Raw genomic sequence first — 19,301 nt, forward strand, 5'->3', positions numbered from 1 at the left:
GTGGTGGTGGTGCTGGTGCGACACTGTCATTGATGCTGATGTTGATGAAGAAAGAATACTAGGGAGAGGTTGAATTCGTCACACGACAAATTCGGCTACTCCCATAAACACACTGTGGTGGTTCTAATGGAAACTTCTTCCCGACTTCTAATGGAACTGTGCCGACATATGTCTGAAAGCGTCTGAGGAAAACCCAGGAAAAACCCCAGACAGCACAGCCGGCACTTTGTCGTGGTGGTGTGATGGTGAAAGGGCACCTTGTCGTAAATCATATCTCACGTATTCGTCGTCCAATACAAATGTTGCAGCTATAACGAAGGAGACCAATTTGCTGGAACTCTCACATCAGTAAATGCGTGCAACAAGTGGTGGGTGCAGCAAGTGTTTCGCGACGGGACCTAACCGTGTCGTAGTGGGAAAACTGTTTCTACGCCCCCTCTTCCACTGATAAGGAAGATGTAAGAGCAGAGGTAGCGAAAGGTGCCAGTGAACTTTTGTGACACCATCCCGAGAGACGACGCTCTCTTGACGGCAAATTAGAAGCACAATGGCCACGATCCATCACTACGAGCGTCCGCGTGTAAAATAAGATGGATGGAGCCCCCTTGGCAAGAAAAAGAAACAGCTGTAGCGGAGGTACGGCGATAAGACGGTCCTCAAGCAGATGGAATGAAAATGTCGAAATTTTGGCAGCTGTTTACGGGAACGCGTTAAACACAGCTGCGCAGTCGACGTTGTATCGGAGGTCACCTAGATCCTCAGGTGGATTGTTGCCCGATCAAGATTTACTTTTCTCGAGTGTCTGTCGTAAGGAAAGGATAATTCCAGTCTGATTTATCTTTTATTCCCTGCCGTTACTATCTATCTCTCTCTCGACTGTGTTGACGCTCTCATTTATTTCTGTACTCATCCTGTTTGAAGTGTCGGAATGATATGAGGGAATTTTTAGGGCCGCGTATGCAATCGCTTTGCTTAGGAAATAGCGGCTAAGACCCACTTCAGTTTGTAAACAAGAGGGCGCATGCGCATGCAGCAGACGTCGCTGGTGGGCAAAAGGGAGTAGGAAACCGCATGTTGTGTACGGCGTATTTGGTCTTTCTGTACCGCGTAACACAGCTACACCACTGACCGAAGATATACACACTGACTCGATGATCGCGCGATTTTTGCCCACCAAACAGGACAACAGCGCCGCCGCATCACAATGACGTCACGCACTGAAGTGAGTCTATACGCATACTCCAGACGCGGCTCTGCGTTATAGCCAGTGATGGGGAGTACTCGAAGTACCAAGTTCTCAAGTAGGGACACGCAAAGACTAAAAACATGAAATATCCACGAAGTTTCGTGTCTAGAAGCAATAGTGATCGCTTTCCACGCAGACTGGGAGGCAACGAGTTCGAATCCTATCACCGGCTGTGCTTTTCTGAGGTATTTTCCGAATACTTTCCAGAAGAATATCGGCACAGTTCCCCCTTAAGACGGCCCAGGACGCATATTAGCTAACCTGTCCCCCCACTCCTCCCTGCTGTCCTCTCTCCATCTGTCAACGTCTGTACGCCGCTTATTGCTACAGTTGCTTCAAGGAGCTAACATGGAATTAAAAAAAAAAGAGAGAAGCAGTAGTATTTTTTGGACAAGAAAATGGACAGCTGTCCTTTTTCATAGCATACCAAGAGATGCACGGATGAATCAATCGGCAAATGAAAATACTTTCCACTGACACAGCTGGTTGCTTCTGCGGATGTAAATGGAAATTATGCCGTCTATTACACTTCATAATAATGTGTAAATAATAACTAGCTGGGCTTCAGAACCACCACTTGCACTTGCATTTGCATTTAGCCAATGAAAACATCACCACTCTGTCAAATTTCGTCGCCACGAAACGGTGAGACGCGGCGCTATGCAAACGTTGCAATGTACTTGACATGTACTTGTCCCTTCACTTTGAAAGTACATCTACAATATGGTACTTTGTACAGTAATTCATATACATCTATAGTATCATTGACGCCATTAAGTACACTGTAGTTTACTCCAAGTATAGTTTGGGGTACCTTGCTCATCACTGAGTTATAGGGCGTGCACAGAGTGAACACGCGGTTTCCTTGTGTATGCAAGGCGATTGCATATGAGCTACGACTACAATTCTCTGTTGTTATAACATGATAATGCAAAAAGCCTGAGAGTGGGCACACGAGAGACGACACAACACAGGTTTTCGCGAAACCAGACTTACGCTTCTTTAGTGTGGAGTTGCTGCACCGGCTAACCTGCACTTAAACGTCATTTTATGAGATAACATAATTTCGATGCAACGCGATCTGCGCGCCGTACAGTGTAGAACAATTTCGGGATGTCGTTGCCTCCAAGGTAGCCGTGTCCCAATGCCTGCGAATTTAACAGCGTATGGTACGACGGGCCGCTTACATTCGACGTTATTTTTCGCACGAGCGCAAGCGTGTACTGTCATGGTGATGTAATGAGGCTGTTGTCTGCGACCAGGGCTCACCTCTGTCCCATTGTCTTCCCGGGAAACGTTAAAATGATTATTAGGCAGTTAGATAATTAGATCAACAGCTCGGTTGCGAAACCGGTCTTCAGTGGGAAAGAACTCCGCCGATGAGCCGAGACCCCGCAGATGGTGCGCGGAGTTGAACCATGGTAATCAGAGATGTGTTCTGCATCGTATAACAGCGCACGATACGCTACAGCAGACAACAACAGAAACAACAACAAAAACAACAAGTACTTGACAAGGGATCTGGAGGTGTTGGTTCGAATCGCACTACCTTGTGCATTTTCTTCAACTACTATCATTCAATTGACAAAGGATGTTTCGCCACAGTGGTGCAGCATATACCTTACCCCACTACATGTCTGACATTAGATATGTGATATGCGAATGAAGTGAAATTAGTTAAGTAGATTACGCTAAACACACACAACACGCACATTACAGCACACGCTAAAGAATCCTGGGGTGCGCAGATCCACACCCAATAATTTGCAATAGTTCCTACATATCTCGCTACATTAATCATGGATTACCAATCAATCAACGACTATATCCGTATCGCGTAATCCATATTCTGAACAAATAAGGGAGGGAGAAAGGGAGAGAGAGAGATACATGATGACGATGATATGGGGATGACTTCCGCTCATTGAGCAGAATGCTACCCCATTGCTATTGGGGAAAAATGAGAGGATGGTGATGAGGACGATGCTGACGATGTTGACGGGGTCTTAGAGGGAGTTGATCAGGCCGGTAGTTTCCAGGAATTTGATAAAGGGTCGCAAGACGGACATCTGCTTTCGTTTGTCCCAACAAATAAGGAAATCGCAACAAAGGTAGTGTAAGCTGTACAGAGGTAACGTTTCCTTGAGTCTGGGTCGGACCAATTGTCTGCACCATAGCTTGCATGCATTGCAGCGCCTGTAACTTTTTAGTCCTACTGTGTCTTTTTTTTATCTTCAAGTGGTTTGGAGTATAGCCGGCTCCTGTGTTTTGTAGGAACCACCATCTCCATATTTTTCTTTTTATTCCAACCCAACCATAGCTTGGCCGTGCTTATCGAGGCAGCCGTGCTTATCGAGGGGCATCAACCTGCACCCTATACCAGCGTACAAAAACGGAAGAAAGAGCAACAAAAGTTACAAAGGCTTGGCGCGTAACATTTCTTATCATCACATGCGACGTCCACGCGACCGGGTCGTGCAGGCGCGTAAAACGCGTTCGTTCTGTGGCATTGGCATATCTGCTCGCCAGGTGGCCTTGGCGACCGATCCATGTACTATGACGCCTCAATGTGTCACAGATTTTCATTTCTTGCCGTGTCAGTATGCCCAGTGCTTGCACGTGGCTGCACGTCTATTGGCCCTCCAGGAATGCGGAGCCATAAATCTCGGACGGGTGTCTACGCTACATTATGGATGAGAGTGTAACGCAGCCAGGTCGGGAATACATGTTCTCGTGTCGATTTGGTCGCGGTTCGGTGACGGTGACTCTGCACGCGAATATACACAAGGTGACTACCGTCAAGTCGGAGGGGTTACGAAAAAACATATACCCCGTGGGTTCCTAAGAGGAAAAAGGGCCAGTCGGAGCAATCATTTCTGAAACTGTGCCGAAACTGTACCGAAAGTTGCGCAGGAAGGAAGGCGAACTATATCTTTTTGGACCTGTACCATGAATTAGCGAGTATCCGTTGTGTCGTACTTCCATATATTGTGGTGCTTTGTGTACGGACAGAGGTCCACCTGACTTCATTTCTACGGGTAACTTTTCCTCCAGTCGTTAAATAAAAGAAAATAGCATTCTGAGCACGCCATCTTGGAGGAGCAGTAATAAAAGCGACGACGGTTGAACGTTATGCAAGAATACGATCGCGGTGGTTCGCTAATATACCTTAATTTTCGCTCCTCAGAGATGCTCCGTTGGTTTAGCTTGGTCTTTAAAAAAATAAAATAAAACACAGACGACGCGCTCCGTCCTTTGAATTAGCATACTGGCTCCATTTAAGACGCAACCCGGAAGATTGAAACAGATGCTGCTATGCCTGAAGAAGAAAGTCTGAGAAACCTTCGCCACTGAATTTCCGCAATTAAGATGACGCTCGCCAGCACAGCTGTTGCGAGCGGGTCCCGTGAAACGGACAGGCGCCATAGTGGACTAGGAACACCGTGTCTCTTTGTGTCTGAGGTCACGTGACCTATAGTCAAGGTCCCGGCGCACACGCAAATGTGGCGACCGTTTTCCTCATTCGGCTCGCGACTGCAAATGGATAAAAAGAAAAAAAGAACACACGCGACGCTCTTTCGAGATTTTCTTTTGAAGCTGTCATTGCGAACGGAATTTGGGATCAAACGGGAACCGCCCGAGGATGGTTCCGTAGCCCTGTGGCCACAGGAGTAGGCACGGTGTTGAGGATGTAGGATAGGATGTATGGTGTCCCATAATTGAGGTATTATGTTATACTATATGATGTTAAACATTGTGTCAATGACTGATGTGACATAGCCACGAACGGTCCTTTAGGTCTTCTCAAAAAGAAGAACCTCAGTTGTCTCGCGATGTAGACACCCAATTATTATTACTAAAAAGAAGAACGGTTGAAAAGGCGTAGTACGCAAATCACGAATGGATCGAATGGATGGACGTATAAAAAAGTATGTAGAACAATCCTCGACCCCATTATGTAATGGTCAGCAAATATCGAATATCAGTTTTAAGAGCAAACCTGTTTCTTTCATCAAGAGCGACTTCGATCGTGTCATCGTCATGATGTAAAGTATTCCTCTCGAGTACTAGAGCTTCTTGAGGTCCCACTGTTTTGCCTTACTCAGCGCTGGATCGTCCCACCTGGACCGGTGACGTCCTTCTGTATTCAAATAAGAGAGCTGAACACGGGCTGTTAACGAACAAGTATTAAGAGTTCTTTTTGTTTTCTAAGTGACGTGAGACGGAAGACATAATTTTCGATGTCTGGATTCATTTTGTTGGCGGAAGACAGGTGGAGTGGACGTCTTTTCCGGACGGAAGTGAGCATGCAGGTGACCATCATCACATGGACGGTGGGGAAAATGCAATTACGGCCCGCTCTTTACAGATAGCCCGCGACGTTCTGATACTTTCGGTGCACCTTCCATTGCCGTTCACCTGCGCACACACGGCCGGATAATCGGTACTTTCCAGTAATGAACCTCGAATAGATTTGCCAGCCGTGTCGTACACGAAACCCCGGTGGCTGATCGTTCAGCGATAATGGCTTCGGGAGCATGGCGCTTTCGTCGAATTCGAAATGAAGGAAACTCTCCATTATCCGATAACGGTCATAGAAGCTGAGCGCTAAAGGCGAACAAATTTTCGCCGTGCTCGCCACGTGGATTGTGTTGGATAAAATCTCTCCAATATTGTTGGGGTCTAAGGAAATGGAGGCGCTCCTACCCCGCGTTGCTTCAAGCGTAGGACATATGTCTAATCTGCCGTAACCAGCCAGAATGAAAATGTTGCTGCCGGCTGTGCTGTCTGTGTTTTTTCCTGGGACGCTTTCAGACATACGTTGGCAGAGTTCCCTTAGAAGTCGGCCCAGGACGCACATTCCCCCAGGGCGCCAGACGTGACGTTGCCCGCCTCTGTGAGGCCGACAATTAGCAAGCCCTTTCGCCAGCAGCAGCACCGTAGCTTCGTCATCCTTTCCCTCTACTCTGGATCACTTGGATTGGATTGGATTTGATTTGAATAATAATATGGAGATTGTGGCTGCACAAATGGAAACGACTACTCCAGATCTGCCAGATTGTATCTGCAAGAATGCAGGACCACTTTTTTTGGCTTGTTCGAGTGCATTTAACGAAACACACAAGACACATCGGGGGAAGACTTGCTCTCGAAGCATATCTATGCGGTTCAACAAATATTTCAAAGCATGCAGTCACTGGAAACGTTAGCCAACTGTAGCCTCAGAACACCAATTGCGACCACGTTCAACAAATATTTGTCTCTGGTTAAGCTATCGTTTCATCTTTTTCTGTTTTAGTCACATGCACCGGACGTCCGGCTCTTTGATTCATCCTAAAGCGAATATACTTAGCTGGTCGCATTTTCATTATCGTCCGCACAATTTCTGTACCTTTCGGTAAATCAGCAAGTGAAGAACTTCTGCCAACAATGATTTCGCCATTCGTTAGAGTTGCTTGTGCGGCTAGCTGATCTCAACACCAAGACCACCCTCAATCGTGTGCATTTTGTTCGCGCGGATTAGCGTTGGACCAAACTGGCTTCACAAAGAGGCTTCAGAGGCTTTCTCGAAAATATTTTTATTACAATAGAAGATTTTTTTTTTTTGCATCACATGCAATCACTGTGATCGAGATTCGATAATCAAAGTTGTCGTCAAACTTCGATCGTGCCAGCTGGAAGGCTGGCCGATGTGTTGACGCAGCTGCCGTGCTACCAGGCAGACGCATTTTTCTATCCTTACATTCGCTTAGAGAGGCTGCAGGAAACATTGCTATTGCTTCTGTACGACTGTATATACGTGAAAAGCAGCGGCTTCCGTAGCGGTAGAAATAGATGAAAGTAACTTGTTTGCGAGAAACTTGAAGCTTGCAACCGGCACCTTCTTTGGTGGCAACTCGCTTGCCGAGCGACGATGCCGGACTGTTGCTCTACACTCTTAAAAAAAAAAGGGTGTACTTTAACTCCTTTTCCTTGCCACATATATAACTCCCTTTTGGAGAGTACAATTACTCTCAAAAAGGGATCTCCTCACTCCCTTCAGAGAGTAAGGAGACCCTTTAACTCCCTACCGGAGAGTAATTGTACACTCCAAAGGGAGTGATATATGTGGCCGACCAAACTCCCTTCGGGGAGTGAGGAGACCATTTAACTCCCTACTGGAGAGTAATTTTACACTCCAAACGCAGTGATATATGTGGCGAGGGTGTACTCCCCAAAAAGGAGTTACTGTACACTCTTTGTTTAAAGAGTGTAGTCGCCTTCTTGAAGGAAACGCGATTCATATCACGCCTGTAGTGTGGTGTAGTGTTTTTTTTTTTTCTTCCTGCGTTTTAGTCGTGACGCTGCCCGCTTTCAGCGTGGCCGTCCACGGCGAGCAGTTTTCATCTTCACCACAACCACTGTATATACCTAAGAAGTGTATATCTAAGGACGAGTCACAGTGCGTCCTATACCGAAGGCGGTCGAATATAATAGCCATAACCCCGATTAAGGTTGTATATACCGCGAGCATTCACAGAGCACAAGCTCTGCGTAATCGCGTTAACGCATCAAAATAGAAAGGGCAAGCTAAATTTTAGAGATCCGTATGCGAGCCACAGCGTGAGAATTTATCGTTTTCTCATGTCAGCAACTCCCTTCAAAGGTGAAATGCACAGCACGAAAAAACGTTGCAGACAGGCAACGGAGAAAGCCCTTCCGGCAAACGCGTTATACGGCCTTCAGTTTATGGGCAGTGTAGACAGCCTAATTGCGGCAATCACGATCAGCGAGTGCAGCTGCTCGCTTTGCGTCCATTTAGTACATAGTCAGTTCATGCACGAGACAAGTCTCAACGGATCCACCTCTCAATAGTAATCCTGCATCTTAAATCGTTGAATGTGAACCCGACTAAAGCGGATGTCTTACGCTCGAATTTTCACTTAATAATAAGCGTGCACAAAGCGAAGCTTCCACCCGTTCCACGTCAGTCATTATTGTCCGTGTCATTACAGTCCGTGTATATTTCGAGGCAGTGTGTATGCGATATAAAGATGCGAGAATGAAAGCGTCCACGCACAATCACTATAGGGGATTCCACACCCAAACTCGATAGGGGTGGGTGGGAATATGTTTATTAAGAAAAAGAAAGGAAAGGTCAGCCAGACGGAGGTCGGCTTGCTATTCAAAAAAGAAAAAAAGAAAACGGGTGAAGAAAAAAGAAATTCGATAGGGTTGCGACGCCTTGATCTGCGAGGGTCATTGTATCATAGACACGTTGTACTGCACGCCAGACAATTAGGGTAAAAATAGTTTTCTACACAGCGTGCTTGGCGAGATATAAACCCTCGAACACGCGTACGCGTCAAGCTATGAGAGTTTCGGTACATTCGCGGTGCCTATTTTCTATGCGCCTATTACTAACATTGCGTGTTCACATCGATGCAAATAATTAGTTGTCTTTCGCGCTTGTTTGGCATAACTTGGGACCAAGTGTCGCGTCTTCTTTGAAGGAGCAGCGAGGTGAATCCGCAAATTCTTATTATTATTTTTTCGCTGCGGCGTGTTCTGTAATGAATAAAATGAGCTCCCGCGAAAGAACGACGAGTGCAGGTGACCTGTACAGAGCGCGCGGGGACGTCGTGACGTAACGTGGTCCCCGGGCACGTGGCTCGTGACGTAGAGCGGAACAGCTCATACGGGTATACCCAACACCTCCTAGATAGCATCAGGCCTCCGTCCCCACGTGACACAGCGTCACACACGAAGGCCCGCTGTGGATGCTGCTACGACGTCAATGAAAGAGCGAACAAGTGAGAAGCTCGAAGCAGCTCGCAAAGCTCACGCAGGCCTCTTGGGCAGTACGCAGGACTTCTACTACCTAGGAGGTGTTGGTATAGATGACCCTTTGTTTACAAATATGTGACGTCACGAGAAGACCGGTTCGAGGTTATATTTTGCTGTGGTGGGCAAGAAGCGGGAAAAACGCGTCGGCTGATAGGCCGAAAAGGCTGATAAGGTTGATAGGTGCCCGCCAGCACGCTTTGCGCGGCGGCGAAACGTAATCGATGACGTAGGAGAGCAGGTTGTCTATAAGCAGCGCGTGAGATGACAAGAAATAAACCAATAGAAAAGGCACGGCGGCTTCCCTATGGCACGCGAGGATCGTGTCGACCGTCTGCGGCTCCTTTTTGTCCGACTGTTTTTTGTAAATTTGATGGCGCAACTTTAACACACCGCAGGGCGAAAATATTCCGCATGGTGCCTCCTGACGGACAACTTGACGAATGAAACAAGGTTTCCAGCCACGTTAAATGTCACCTCGTCGCTCCTTCAACACGACCCATCTACGGGGCCCACACAATGCATGTCGGAATACTCGCACGGTACGACTTACCTTCGTGCCTCATGTGTGAGAAGGCTGCGCTGCTGACTAGCATCGCTTGACTGGGGAGAGTGTCGTCCAGCTCCCATCTCTCCGACGTGTCGTTGACGCACTTCACGTAAAAGTTCGCGCTGTGTGGCGCCTTGACGACGGTGTGGCACGAGTCGCAGACGGTGTCACTAACCGATGTGCACGGGTGTGCTTCGAAGAGTCCCTCACCGCAAAGTGAGCACGGAAAGCAGTGACGCTTGTGGGAATGGTGGGGCATGTACTGTCCCATGTGGCATGGTGTGCACTCGGTGTCTAAGCCGTGGCCGCAGGGCCTCATCACCACGGAGCCCGGGGGGCACTTGGAGCAGCCGAGACCGTTCCCGTGCCTATGTCTCCTGTGGCAGTGAACGGGCTGAAAGAAGACCAATGTAGGATAGGGGTCACAAAGGGGCCAACAATCATCACGCAATGCTGGTCTAAGCACACACACTCTGTTGCCTTCAAGTGGAAATGCTTCCACGTGCGTGGAAAATACGTGAAAGACGACTTCTCATCATTCAACGATCACAGAGACTCATTCTTTGGCTAGGAAAGCGCACCGTGAATGTGTTCCTGCCACTCCATGGGCAAACAAATAATCGAGCGTGAAGCTATAAATAAATAATAATAATTGGGAGTAGATTTACACGTTAGAGTGAATCTATTGGCAAATTAGGGTGCTCATTTCATGGCAACGCGGCCTAGCGCTCGGAAATTGCTAGGCCGGCGCCCGAGCTGGGTCACGTGACCGTTGCAACTCGAACATGAGTGCCAGGAATCCAGCGGTTTTAGGAGCTTGGAGCACGCTAGGGGCACCGCGGTTGCTCGTACGTTTTCGGGTTCTGTCGTCTGCTAACCCACGTCAACTTCGACGTGCGGGCCAGTTAGGGCCCTCGCTACCCTCGCGATTCGGATATGACAACACCGGATGTAATTGGGCGATCCGGAGCCCAGTCGTTTCGAGGCCTGGCGGAAAACGTGCTAACTGGCAAATTCCTGGCACTCGGAAAGTGCCACGCGAACATGCGACCTCTGGCAAAACTAGCGAGAACAGACGGGATCTGGCAAAAAAAGTTGCCACGAAACGACCATCCGAATTCGCTATTGTTTACACTGCTAAGAATGTCTTGACGCACTTTCTATTTTCTTCTTTTTTTAATTCAGTGTTAGCGCCGCGAAGCAACTGTGGCTATGAGCGACGTACAGACGTGGGCAGATGGAGAGGGGACAGCAGGAAGGAGGGGGGGACAGGGGGTTGGTATGCGTCCAGGGCTGACTTCAGGGGGAACTTTGCCGACATTCGTCTGGAAGGTCTTCGGAAAACACAGGGGACACCTCAGGCAGCACAGTCGGTTGTAGGATTCGAACCCACCACCTCCCAGTCTTCAGCACGACCTTGGCCGTCACCAACGAGCAGACGGCTCGGCCATGCCGCTGGTACTTTCTATTCGTCCAAGCCCGCTGAAAGTATCTAAGTTCCTCAGAACGAAACAACCGTACCGATGAATGAATCCCCAGCCATGCTTGCTTAGCTCCTCGTCTGCCGTGGGCTCTTATTGAAGGATGTCAGAGATTAGGCGCAGAAGTGGAGACAGCTGCGCAGGGCGACCATGCGGCACAGTTTTCACGGTTGGCAAAGCAAGGCCCGCGTGAGCTGTTGGCAAACAAACTGGCTTCTGCGTGGCGCAGCCCCAATGTTGCATAACAGAAAGGACCAAGCGTTTCTTTAGTAGCGTATCCGAAAGAGAATTAACTATAAGCCAACAATTAACCGCGAATTGTCCGAAATGGTTTCGAAATTTCGCTTCAGGTATTTGTTGAAGAGGTAAAACTAACGCGTATTACCTGCGATGGTATAGATTGCGGAAGCCTCCACAAAGTATTAACCACATTATGCTGCTAGTTAAATAAAAAGAAAAAGAACAGCATGATTACTGCGTGGACAGCTAATGCACATTGTGCACTTGATTCTTGCTTCACCTGATGCGGCGAATTTCCCCATTCGTCATCATTAATTTATTTGTTGTTGTTGGCTCCCACTTCTTTCCAAAGCATTCCTTCCTGAATTGATTGTGAAGATATTAATTGGAACCACTCTTTTATTGCCAACGACAACTCCATTTGAAGTAACGTATGCAATCGCCGCGAGAGTTTTAATACGTCGTGCGCTATCGTCTTTGCGTACGTAAGGTATAGCGTTGGTGAATTTTCACACGCCCATAAAAGAAAGGGAGCTCCGCACAGTGCGGAGAACCACCAACGCTGTCCCTTACGTATACGCAATATCGACAGCGTATACGATGTACTAAACTATCTTAATATCTGATATATCTGATATACGGCTTAACGTTACTCACGTCGACTGACGTACCGCACGCTCGAAGGAGCGGAAAATAAAATTACGCAACATTATCCCGTAACAGCAGCCCGTTAATTGACGAGCGACGCGTTACATAAAAAGGCATAATAAAGAAACAAGCCACAGGAAGTGGCCACCATTTGTAACCCTTTATCGCCGTCGAGAGACAGCATTCACGCACGTGAGGCGCATTCCAAACACCGACTCTTTGGAAGCAAACAACGCCTATACTTGTAAAAGACATCCTAATAAAGTCCAGCTGGCACGGCAGGAAGTCAGGCTTATCTATCCCCACATAACGGGCGGCGTAACCCTTGCTATAGCAACCCTATCGCAGTCTCGAGCTCAACCCTCGTAAGTCTGCCTTATGCAAATAAAAGTATCCTACCGTACTCCATAAAGGCCGCGTATTATCTGATAAAATGGTGTTGCTAACGTCGCGTTTTTGAGTGTACCCGCTTGTTGTAAACAGTGACAGCGAGCGATCCACGACAGATGGAGCAATGCGATCGATACCTATATCTGCATTTTTCTTTTGTCTCGCAGGTACACTGGTATCATACTCGAAGACGCGAGAAGAAATTCACGTAACTGGCTAGGTGGTGGCAAACGTAACGTTTCATTTGCAGGTAAGTTTGCCTGCCAATAGAGGTACTTGCTGCTCGGGAGTCCGGGGTATGTACCTTGAAGCGTTTGCCCGGCCCTCCCCCTCCTCTTTTTTTTTTTTTGGGGGGGGGGGGGGGAGGTTTCTTTCGGATAGCACTGGCTCTAAGAGCGAGTGTTGCAGCAATTGACCGCCCGTTGATGAAACTATATAGAGGAACAGAAAAGGAATGTAGGAATGAAACCTCATTACAAGACTCCTATATTTGCACGGATCAAGACGAATCGGTTGGAATAATCTGAGTCTTGTTAGTCTCCTTATTAGTCATTCTGGAGAAACAAATATTCTGTCCGAATGTGCTAGAAGGAAAGTAAACGCATGATAACGAGAGAGTGTCCCGAGTTCAAACATATATCGTTCTATACATATTTGCCCCGTGTGCATGGGCGGCTTTCTATATCGGAACCGGTAATCTTTGCATCTTCGAGGAGTGCATCTTCCTGTTGACAGAAACCACCCCCTCTGTGATGTCCAAAGATATCCTCCAGTGTCAGGGTGTAAGGTCCTTATACTAGAATGAGGCTTCGTTTTCCCGAGCTTTTTATCTCACTTCACTGTCATTATCATTTCGTCCGTCGAGTACGCCAGACCGGTTCATGTCCTGTTGAGTGTGAGTTGCGGAGCAGATTGAGAGAGAAATCTTTTATGGCACCCAGCCGTCTTGTATAGCGGCCATATCCCTGCGATAATGTTGAGGAGGCGTTCGATATCGGGCCTCTTTTCGTAAAACGTAATCATTCGAGGGTCTAATACGGATACGTTTCACGAAAGATGATCCAGAAGAGTTCGCGTATTTTTCCACCTCCTTCCTACGCATCACAGCAGTTGTGCCCACAGCCACTGTGAGGTGAAGTCTTAAGAGACCCTTTCTCACGCACTGCAAAATCAAGCACGCAGTCCAAAGCCATGCAAAGCGGTTCAAGGAATTCGAAGTTGGAAGCTTGTCAAGTATAAAGATGCGGTTCCTGCAGTTACTATACAGAAGGCTGGATGGACCCTGTTGGGCGCAATCTCATTCTTCAGTGCCCCGCTCTCACCCTCAACGCATTAACCTCATGCTTTTCTTTTAAAGTAATCTTCTTCTGTAATCCATCTCATCCTTCTTTAACCGTTTGTTAGTTTATCCTGTATTTTCTAATTATTTTCTTTTCTATTTATTTTATTCTTTCATTTATTTCTCTTTTTTCTTTGCGGAATAGCAAGCCGACGTCCCGTTTGGCTTAGCTTTCCCCACCGTTTCTTCCATTTGGTCTAATAAATATGTCCCCCTCCCCCTGCTGGGTTTTGTGTTGACGGGAAAAGGAGATGGGGACGGCAGAACATGAGATGGGGAGTGGATGGTATAGGATGGTATATATATCACGGAGGGAACATGCGCAAGCCTGAGTAGACCCTGGGCTTGCTGTCGTCCATGGGGCTATAAAGAGTCAGGCACGACTGAACACGTAAGATTATGTGATAGTTCCTGAGTTGACAACACTTCTAGGTACGCTGTCTTCACGAGGTCCTTAAACACAAAGATAACTAGCATATGCGTCGAAGGTTGTGCAACTGGCTTAGACAGTCTTCAGTTTTGCGTATACATAGCACCGAGGGCATTCTGTTGCCATACCGGCACCTGTTATCTCGATAACGACGACTCCCTGCGGACACAGTACGTCAAGATATCTGCATATTGCGCAAGTTGTGGCGCCGTGATGTTAGTGCCAAAAAGGCTCGAGTACCCCAGGAAAAGAAGGTACAAGACAGTGCCGTAATCGGTTACTGCAACCAAAGTTTGAAGGACCTTCGATGTTCCCACTTCTCGCGCTTTTGCTGGAGTAGAGTAAAGGGTGCATGACATCCGATGACATTGTATCGTCCCTAACGCACTTGCTCTGCCCCTTACTGTTGTCTAGTACACATCGCTGTAGCTTCCCATGCTTCGTGATATACGTTACCGAGAAAACTCTTTGTTGGAGCCACTTCCCAGTCTGGCGGTGCCATTAACTCCCCAAAAAGGATTAAAAACTGGGCGGTTCGGTAGCTCATACTTTAAAATCGCTATAAAAAACTAGTGTTGTGTATTGTGTAGTCTTTTTAGCCCCCCGACACAGTTTTTATAGCGATTTTAAAGTATTAACTCTCCTTCGAATCGCATCGTTTTTACTATAGCTTGAGTGCGTAAAGAGAGCAGCTTTTCGGTTCAAGACACTCCGTACTTCTGGCAGGTGAACGCGCCATATGAACGCAGGATGGGATGCACTCTAAGAAAAAAGAGTGTGGAAAGGTGGTAACTTCTAGAGTCACCACCTAGTGTCACAATATAGCGTCTGATAAAGGATCTAAAATGATCGTAAAAACAATTATCATATATCCAAATTGCTACAAAAAGACGTACGCCCCCGTCGCTCACCGAATCAGAAGTAACCCTATCGTTCGTAGGTAGAAGGTAGAATTTTGCAACTTTTAGGCGCAACATATGCGACAACTATTGTCTCCTAAAAGATATAACTGCTCCACCCTTTTTTTTCTAAGAGTGTGGACGAAGCGCGGCAGGCCCTGTATGTGTCCAGGATTCTGTGCGGCAGTGAGAAAAGAACTACCTTCCTGGTTTTCGTCTGGCTGGCACGTCGCTTTGTTTGTGGCGAAACACGACGCGCGACTCTCACGTGATGTTATGTCGTCTTCAAACATGGGACGATCGGCAGCGTGGGAACAGTCACTTGCGGTGGAGCATCGTATTGACATGTGCCTTGAGATGCGACTCTGTTTGTTGGCGCCTCCACTTTGTGTTAGGCCAAGCTGGACTGTACATTACCGAGTATGACAACAACAAATGAGAGAGGAAGCATGAGGACATTTCCTGCTCTTTATAGGAGTGGCGTCGCTTCGTCATCATGACAACGACTCCTTCCAGAAATCGGCCGAACAGAAGCGACTTTGAATGTAATTAAAGATGAGAACTCTCGCTATGGGATGAACGACAAAGTAACATGTTGTATTTGAGGACCGCGTCCTAGGCATGTGTCGTCGAGTTCCTCGTTAAGTTCCTCGAGAGTTAAATAGTTTCTCGCAATTCCTTTCACTTCTAGAGGACGCAGCTACGCGTGTGCAATACAGTTCGGTCACCAGGAGGGGTAATGTTTTTTTCTTTTTGCCCCCCCCCCCCCCTTTCTGTGAGGTCGATCCATTTAGGGGTTCTTTATGGGAGTAGCAGAATTCGTAAGGTGACGAATTCAATTTCTTCCCCTTTTTTACATTCAAACTCAAACTCAACTAAAACATGTTCTCTTTATCCTGGATTCGGAAGTTGTCGGTAGTAGTGTACGCATTGTGATAATTCCAAAATGTCCCCACACAACAGAACAGTGTGAAGGTTCATGCTCTGCATTGTAACATTGAGGGGACGAACTGCTATATAGAGCGCGAATTGTGTCATCGTGATGCGGTTTCTTCTCAGATGGCGCAGGTGACGCGAAAGAAGGGAAGGTCAGAAAGAAGCACCTGTTAGCCTGCGGGTGCAGTCCCCCAGCAGCCACCTCTCCCGCAGGCCGTTGCAGTCCTCCTGGGATTTACTTTCGCAACCACTTCCTCACCTGCGTTTTCGCGTGCCACTTCGCCGTCCTTCCGTGCCTATAGAACATACCCCTCTCTCCTCACAGAAAACTACTTTACCGTTCTGTTGCGCACCGGAGATGCTTTCCGTCGAGGAGTTAAATATTTTTCTCTGCCTACTCGGTTGTCTTCGCACATATTTGCTCCTTGGATAAGTCAACAGTGTTTCGCGACTGCTTGCTCTGTGCCTTTCACGACTTTTGACATCAGCGTTCCAGCAATTCTCTAGGTTTTAGGTTTTTGCTTTTCATAATTCCCCCCCCCCTTTCTGTCTTCCTCTTTGGAGCGGCTTAACTTGTCTTTTCTGAAAGTTGCGGCTTCGGATGACCGCTGTGGCTTCGCTCATGGTCGTGGCTGTCTGAAGACGTTAAGCCAGGGATTATCATTATTATCGTGTTTTTTGCAATTGTGTTTCTTCCTTACGTACTCAGGATGCCATTATCAGTAGGCTGCTTACGCACGCCGAGGAATGCGGCGACACTGAACGTATCATCGATAGCGTCCCTGCATTCCCACGCTCTCCAAGTCGATGACGTCGTGTATGCTTTGATGGCGCGTTGCCGCAGATAGACCATATTATTCTCGCACACTCTTCTATCCATGACTGACAATCCGAAGGTCAATAGAGAAAAATAACCCTTTTCCGAGATATCGCCGGCTTCCGACATGCTGCTTCGACACATCTTCACCGGATCGCTGGATTGGCTTTTCGCTTCTCGACGCAAATCTTGAGCTTTTTGTGTGTCACGTGATATATCGTTCTTCTAATAACTAGTAACGTGTAGTACTTTCATCGCAGGCGTTCTTTCGAGAGCTCTTTGGAGCCACAGGGGTACCATGCCACATATTTCTCCACGGACGATAGCGTGCCAGAGGAACGCAATGCATTCTGGACAGGTCCTGGCCTGACGTCATTGCAAACGTCATCACACACATGACCCATGATCGGCGGCCGAACTGTTTGTAAAGCAACGTGACTATCGTCGTTCTGTAACTGTTCGTCGTTTTGTAACGCCTTTTGATCAGTGTATCCAAGATTGGGATACTCCGCGCAATCAACGGAAGGCAACCCGTCCGCTGGTGGCCTTCCTGAGGGACACTGGTCTCACAACTGTATTGTGAACACTAAGTGCAAATTCCCTTTCTGTGTGAACTGCTGACACCGTATTTTGTAGATCTGTATTGTCCTTCTACTTCTATACTAGATTTGTAGTGTTCTATTTTGTTTTCCCGCTCAATTGAGTGCATGTGTGCATGAGCATGCATGTGTGCCGAAAGCTCCAAGGTTTACTTTATTTTACTAATTTACTAACTAACTTATACAGTTCGCACGTGACCTTAGTACTGACCGCCATTCACAACGATGTAATAGCGACGCTGGTGCTAAGGCTCAGCCGATGTAATGCACTCTGAACTTGCAGGAATATTTATTCATTTATTAAATATATAATCGCATCTCACATGATCTCAAGAAGACGTTTCCTGTGACGTCGGGCAAGGAGAAGATGGCGAATTTGCCACAAGCGACCGCGTGAGGGTGGTTACAGAGTTTGAACCTCGTGTCTCGCCCGTGTTTGCAGTCCATCGATTCAGCGTCCCCTGGTGGCTTGAACGACAACCCCCCACATTCAGAGCCGCTAACTGCTGGTAGCGATAGTTCCTGGCTCGTGGCTTCACGTCGCGTGACAGCTATGGTCGTTCGTATGTGGATTCAGTTTGCCCACCTGAGGGTTCCTTAGCGTGCGCTGAAAGCTCAGCACACTGCACACTGTATTTGACGTCCCACGCCGAAGACTGCGTGTCTAAGACACTAGTGCCCACTAACTGTGGCCAGTAACCCCTGTGACCACTAACTGTTGTCAAGCCTAAGGCTTTTTATCCCGTCTTCCATCCGCAAAAGAGAAATAAACTGGAACTGAAACTGAACTGCTGGGAAAAAGGAAGGTAAGCGGAGAAGCAAGGGTGGTGGATGTGAGCGAGTGAGTGAAAAAGGGTGTTCGATGTGGTGTTGGATATGGTGTCGGTGTAACGGCATAAACCACAATGCAAGGAAGTCGAACTGTGAGCATGGGAAAATGACGGCAATTTCACCTTCTATACGCTCGACATCTTTCAGCGTCCCCAGAAGTTTCAACTTATTTCTCGAGAAGGCGAAGCACCCCGTAGGAAGCAACAGAACACGACCGATTCAAATATGTACATGCGATAGACAACAATACCATTCTTCGCGACGACGTTACGCGTACGCAAGAAGCCTACACATCGCCAGGCGCGTCTCTGCATACTAATGGGTACGCGCAGGCACTGAGGGCATCCACATAGAGGACTTAAAAACTTTTGAGTGCAGAGACGAATGGCGTGATGCGAAACGTGCCTTACCGCATACTAATGCGGAAGTGCATCTAGTATCTTGTTCGTGATACGCGTGAGAAAACGGATCAGGATGGTGCATCAGATTTGAGCCCATTGTTCAGCGCAGAAGACGCGGTGACGGCAAAGCCCGCCTGCAGGGCAAGAATATTCGGCAATGTTTTCGCCATGAATGCTTTTTTTTTCTTATTCACGTGTTTCTTCACGGCATCCCATCGAACTTCGTAATCCCATAAACCTTCGAGGAACACTGTACCGTCAGTGAGATTTTGTCTCCTCTTGACACACCGTAGCCAAAGTAGATCGCGTAAGACAGCCATAATGCTGGTCCTTGGCGTTGTTGTTGTGTGCCCCTTTTATAGCTCTTCTGCAATAAGCTTGCGCCGTACAAGGGACTGGCCGTCGCCACAATCTTTTTCTTCTTTTTTTTTATCTTTTCCGTCCTTCCTCGGTGGATCCGCTGGTAGCGTATCCACCTACTGATCCTAAGGTTGTGGGTTAGATCCCTGCCGAGGACGCCAGCAACTTGGTGGCAGGGTACAAGTTGCTTAGACACGCCACCTTTCCTGTGTGCCATAGAAATCATAAGTAGAAAGGCTAGAAGAAAAGTTGGGAGAGAGTGATAGGGGAGAGCAAAGGAGTCGTACCGACCAAGACCCTATGTTGCAAG

The 19,301-nt window shown here is 47.6% G+C and overlaps 1 protein-coding gene across 2 annotated transcripts in view; it reads right to left on the reverse strand.

The window, feature by feature from the left end:
- The window catches only part of LOC135394076 (tumor necrosis factor receptor superfamily member 4-like), a 37,240-nt gene that overhangs the window by 14,553 nt on the left and 3,386 nt on the right, over positions 1-19,301 (reverse strand). For both annotated transcript variants that reach the window (XM_064624555.1, XM_064624556.1), the window contains exon 2: positions 9,624-10,014. In XM_064624555.1, coding sequence (XP_064480625.1) covers positions 9,624-10,014 — 391 coding nt within the window. The remainder of the gene's footprint in view (positions 1-9,623; positions 10,015-19,301) is intronic.

This window comes from Ornithodoros turicata, chromosome 5 (genome assembly GCF_037126465.1).
Source record: "Ornithodoros turicata isolate Travis chromosome 5, ASM3712646v1, whole genome shotgun sequence".
In the NCBI taxonomy this organism is placed as follows: Eukaryota; Metazoa; Arthropoda; class Arachnida; order Ixodida; family Argasidae; genus Ornithodoros; species Ornithodoros turicata.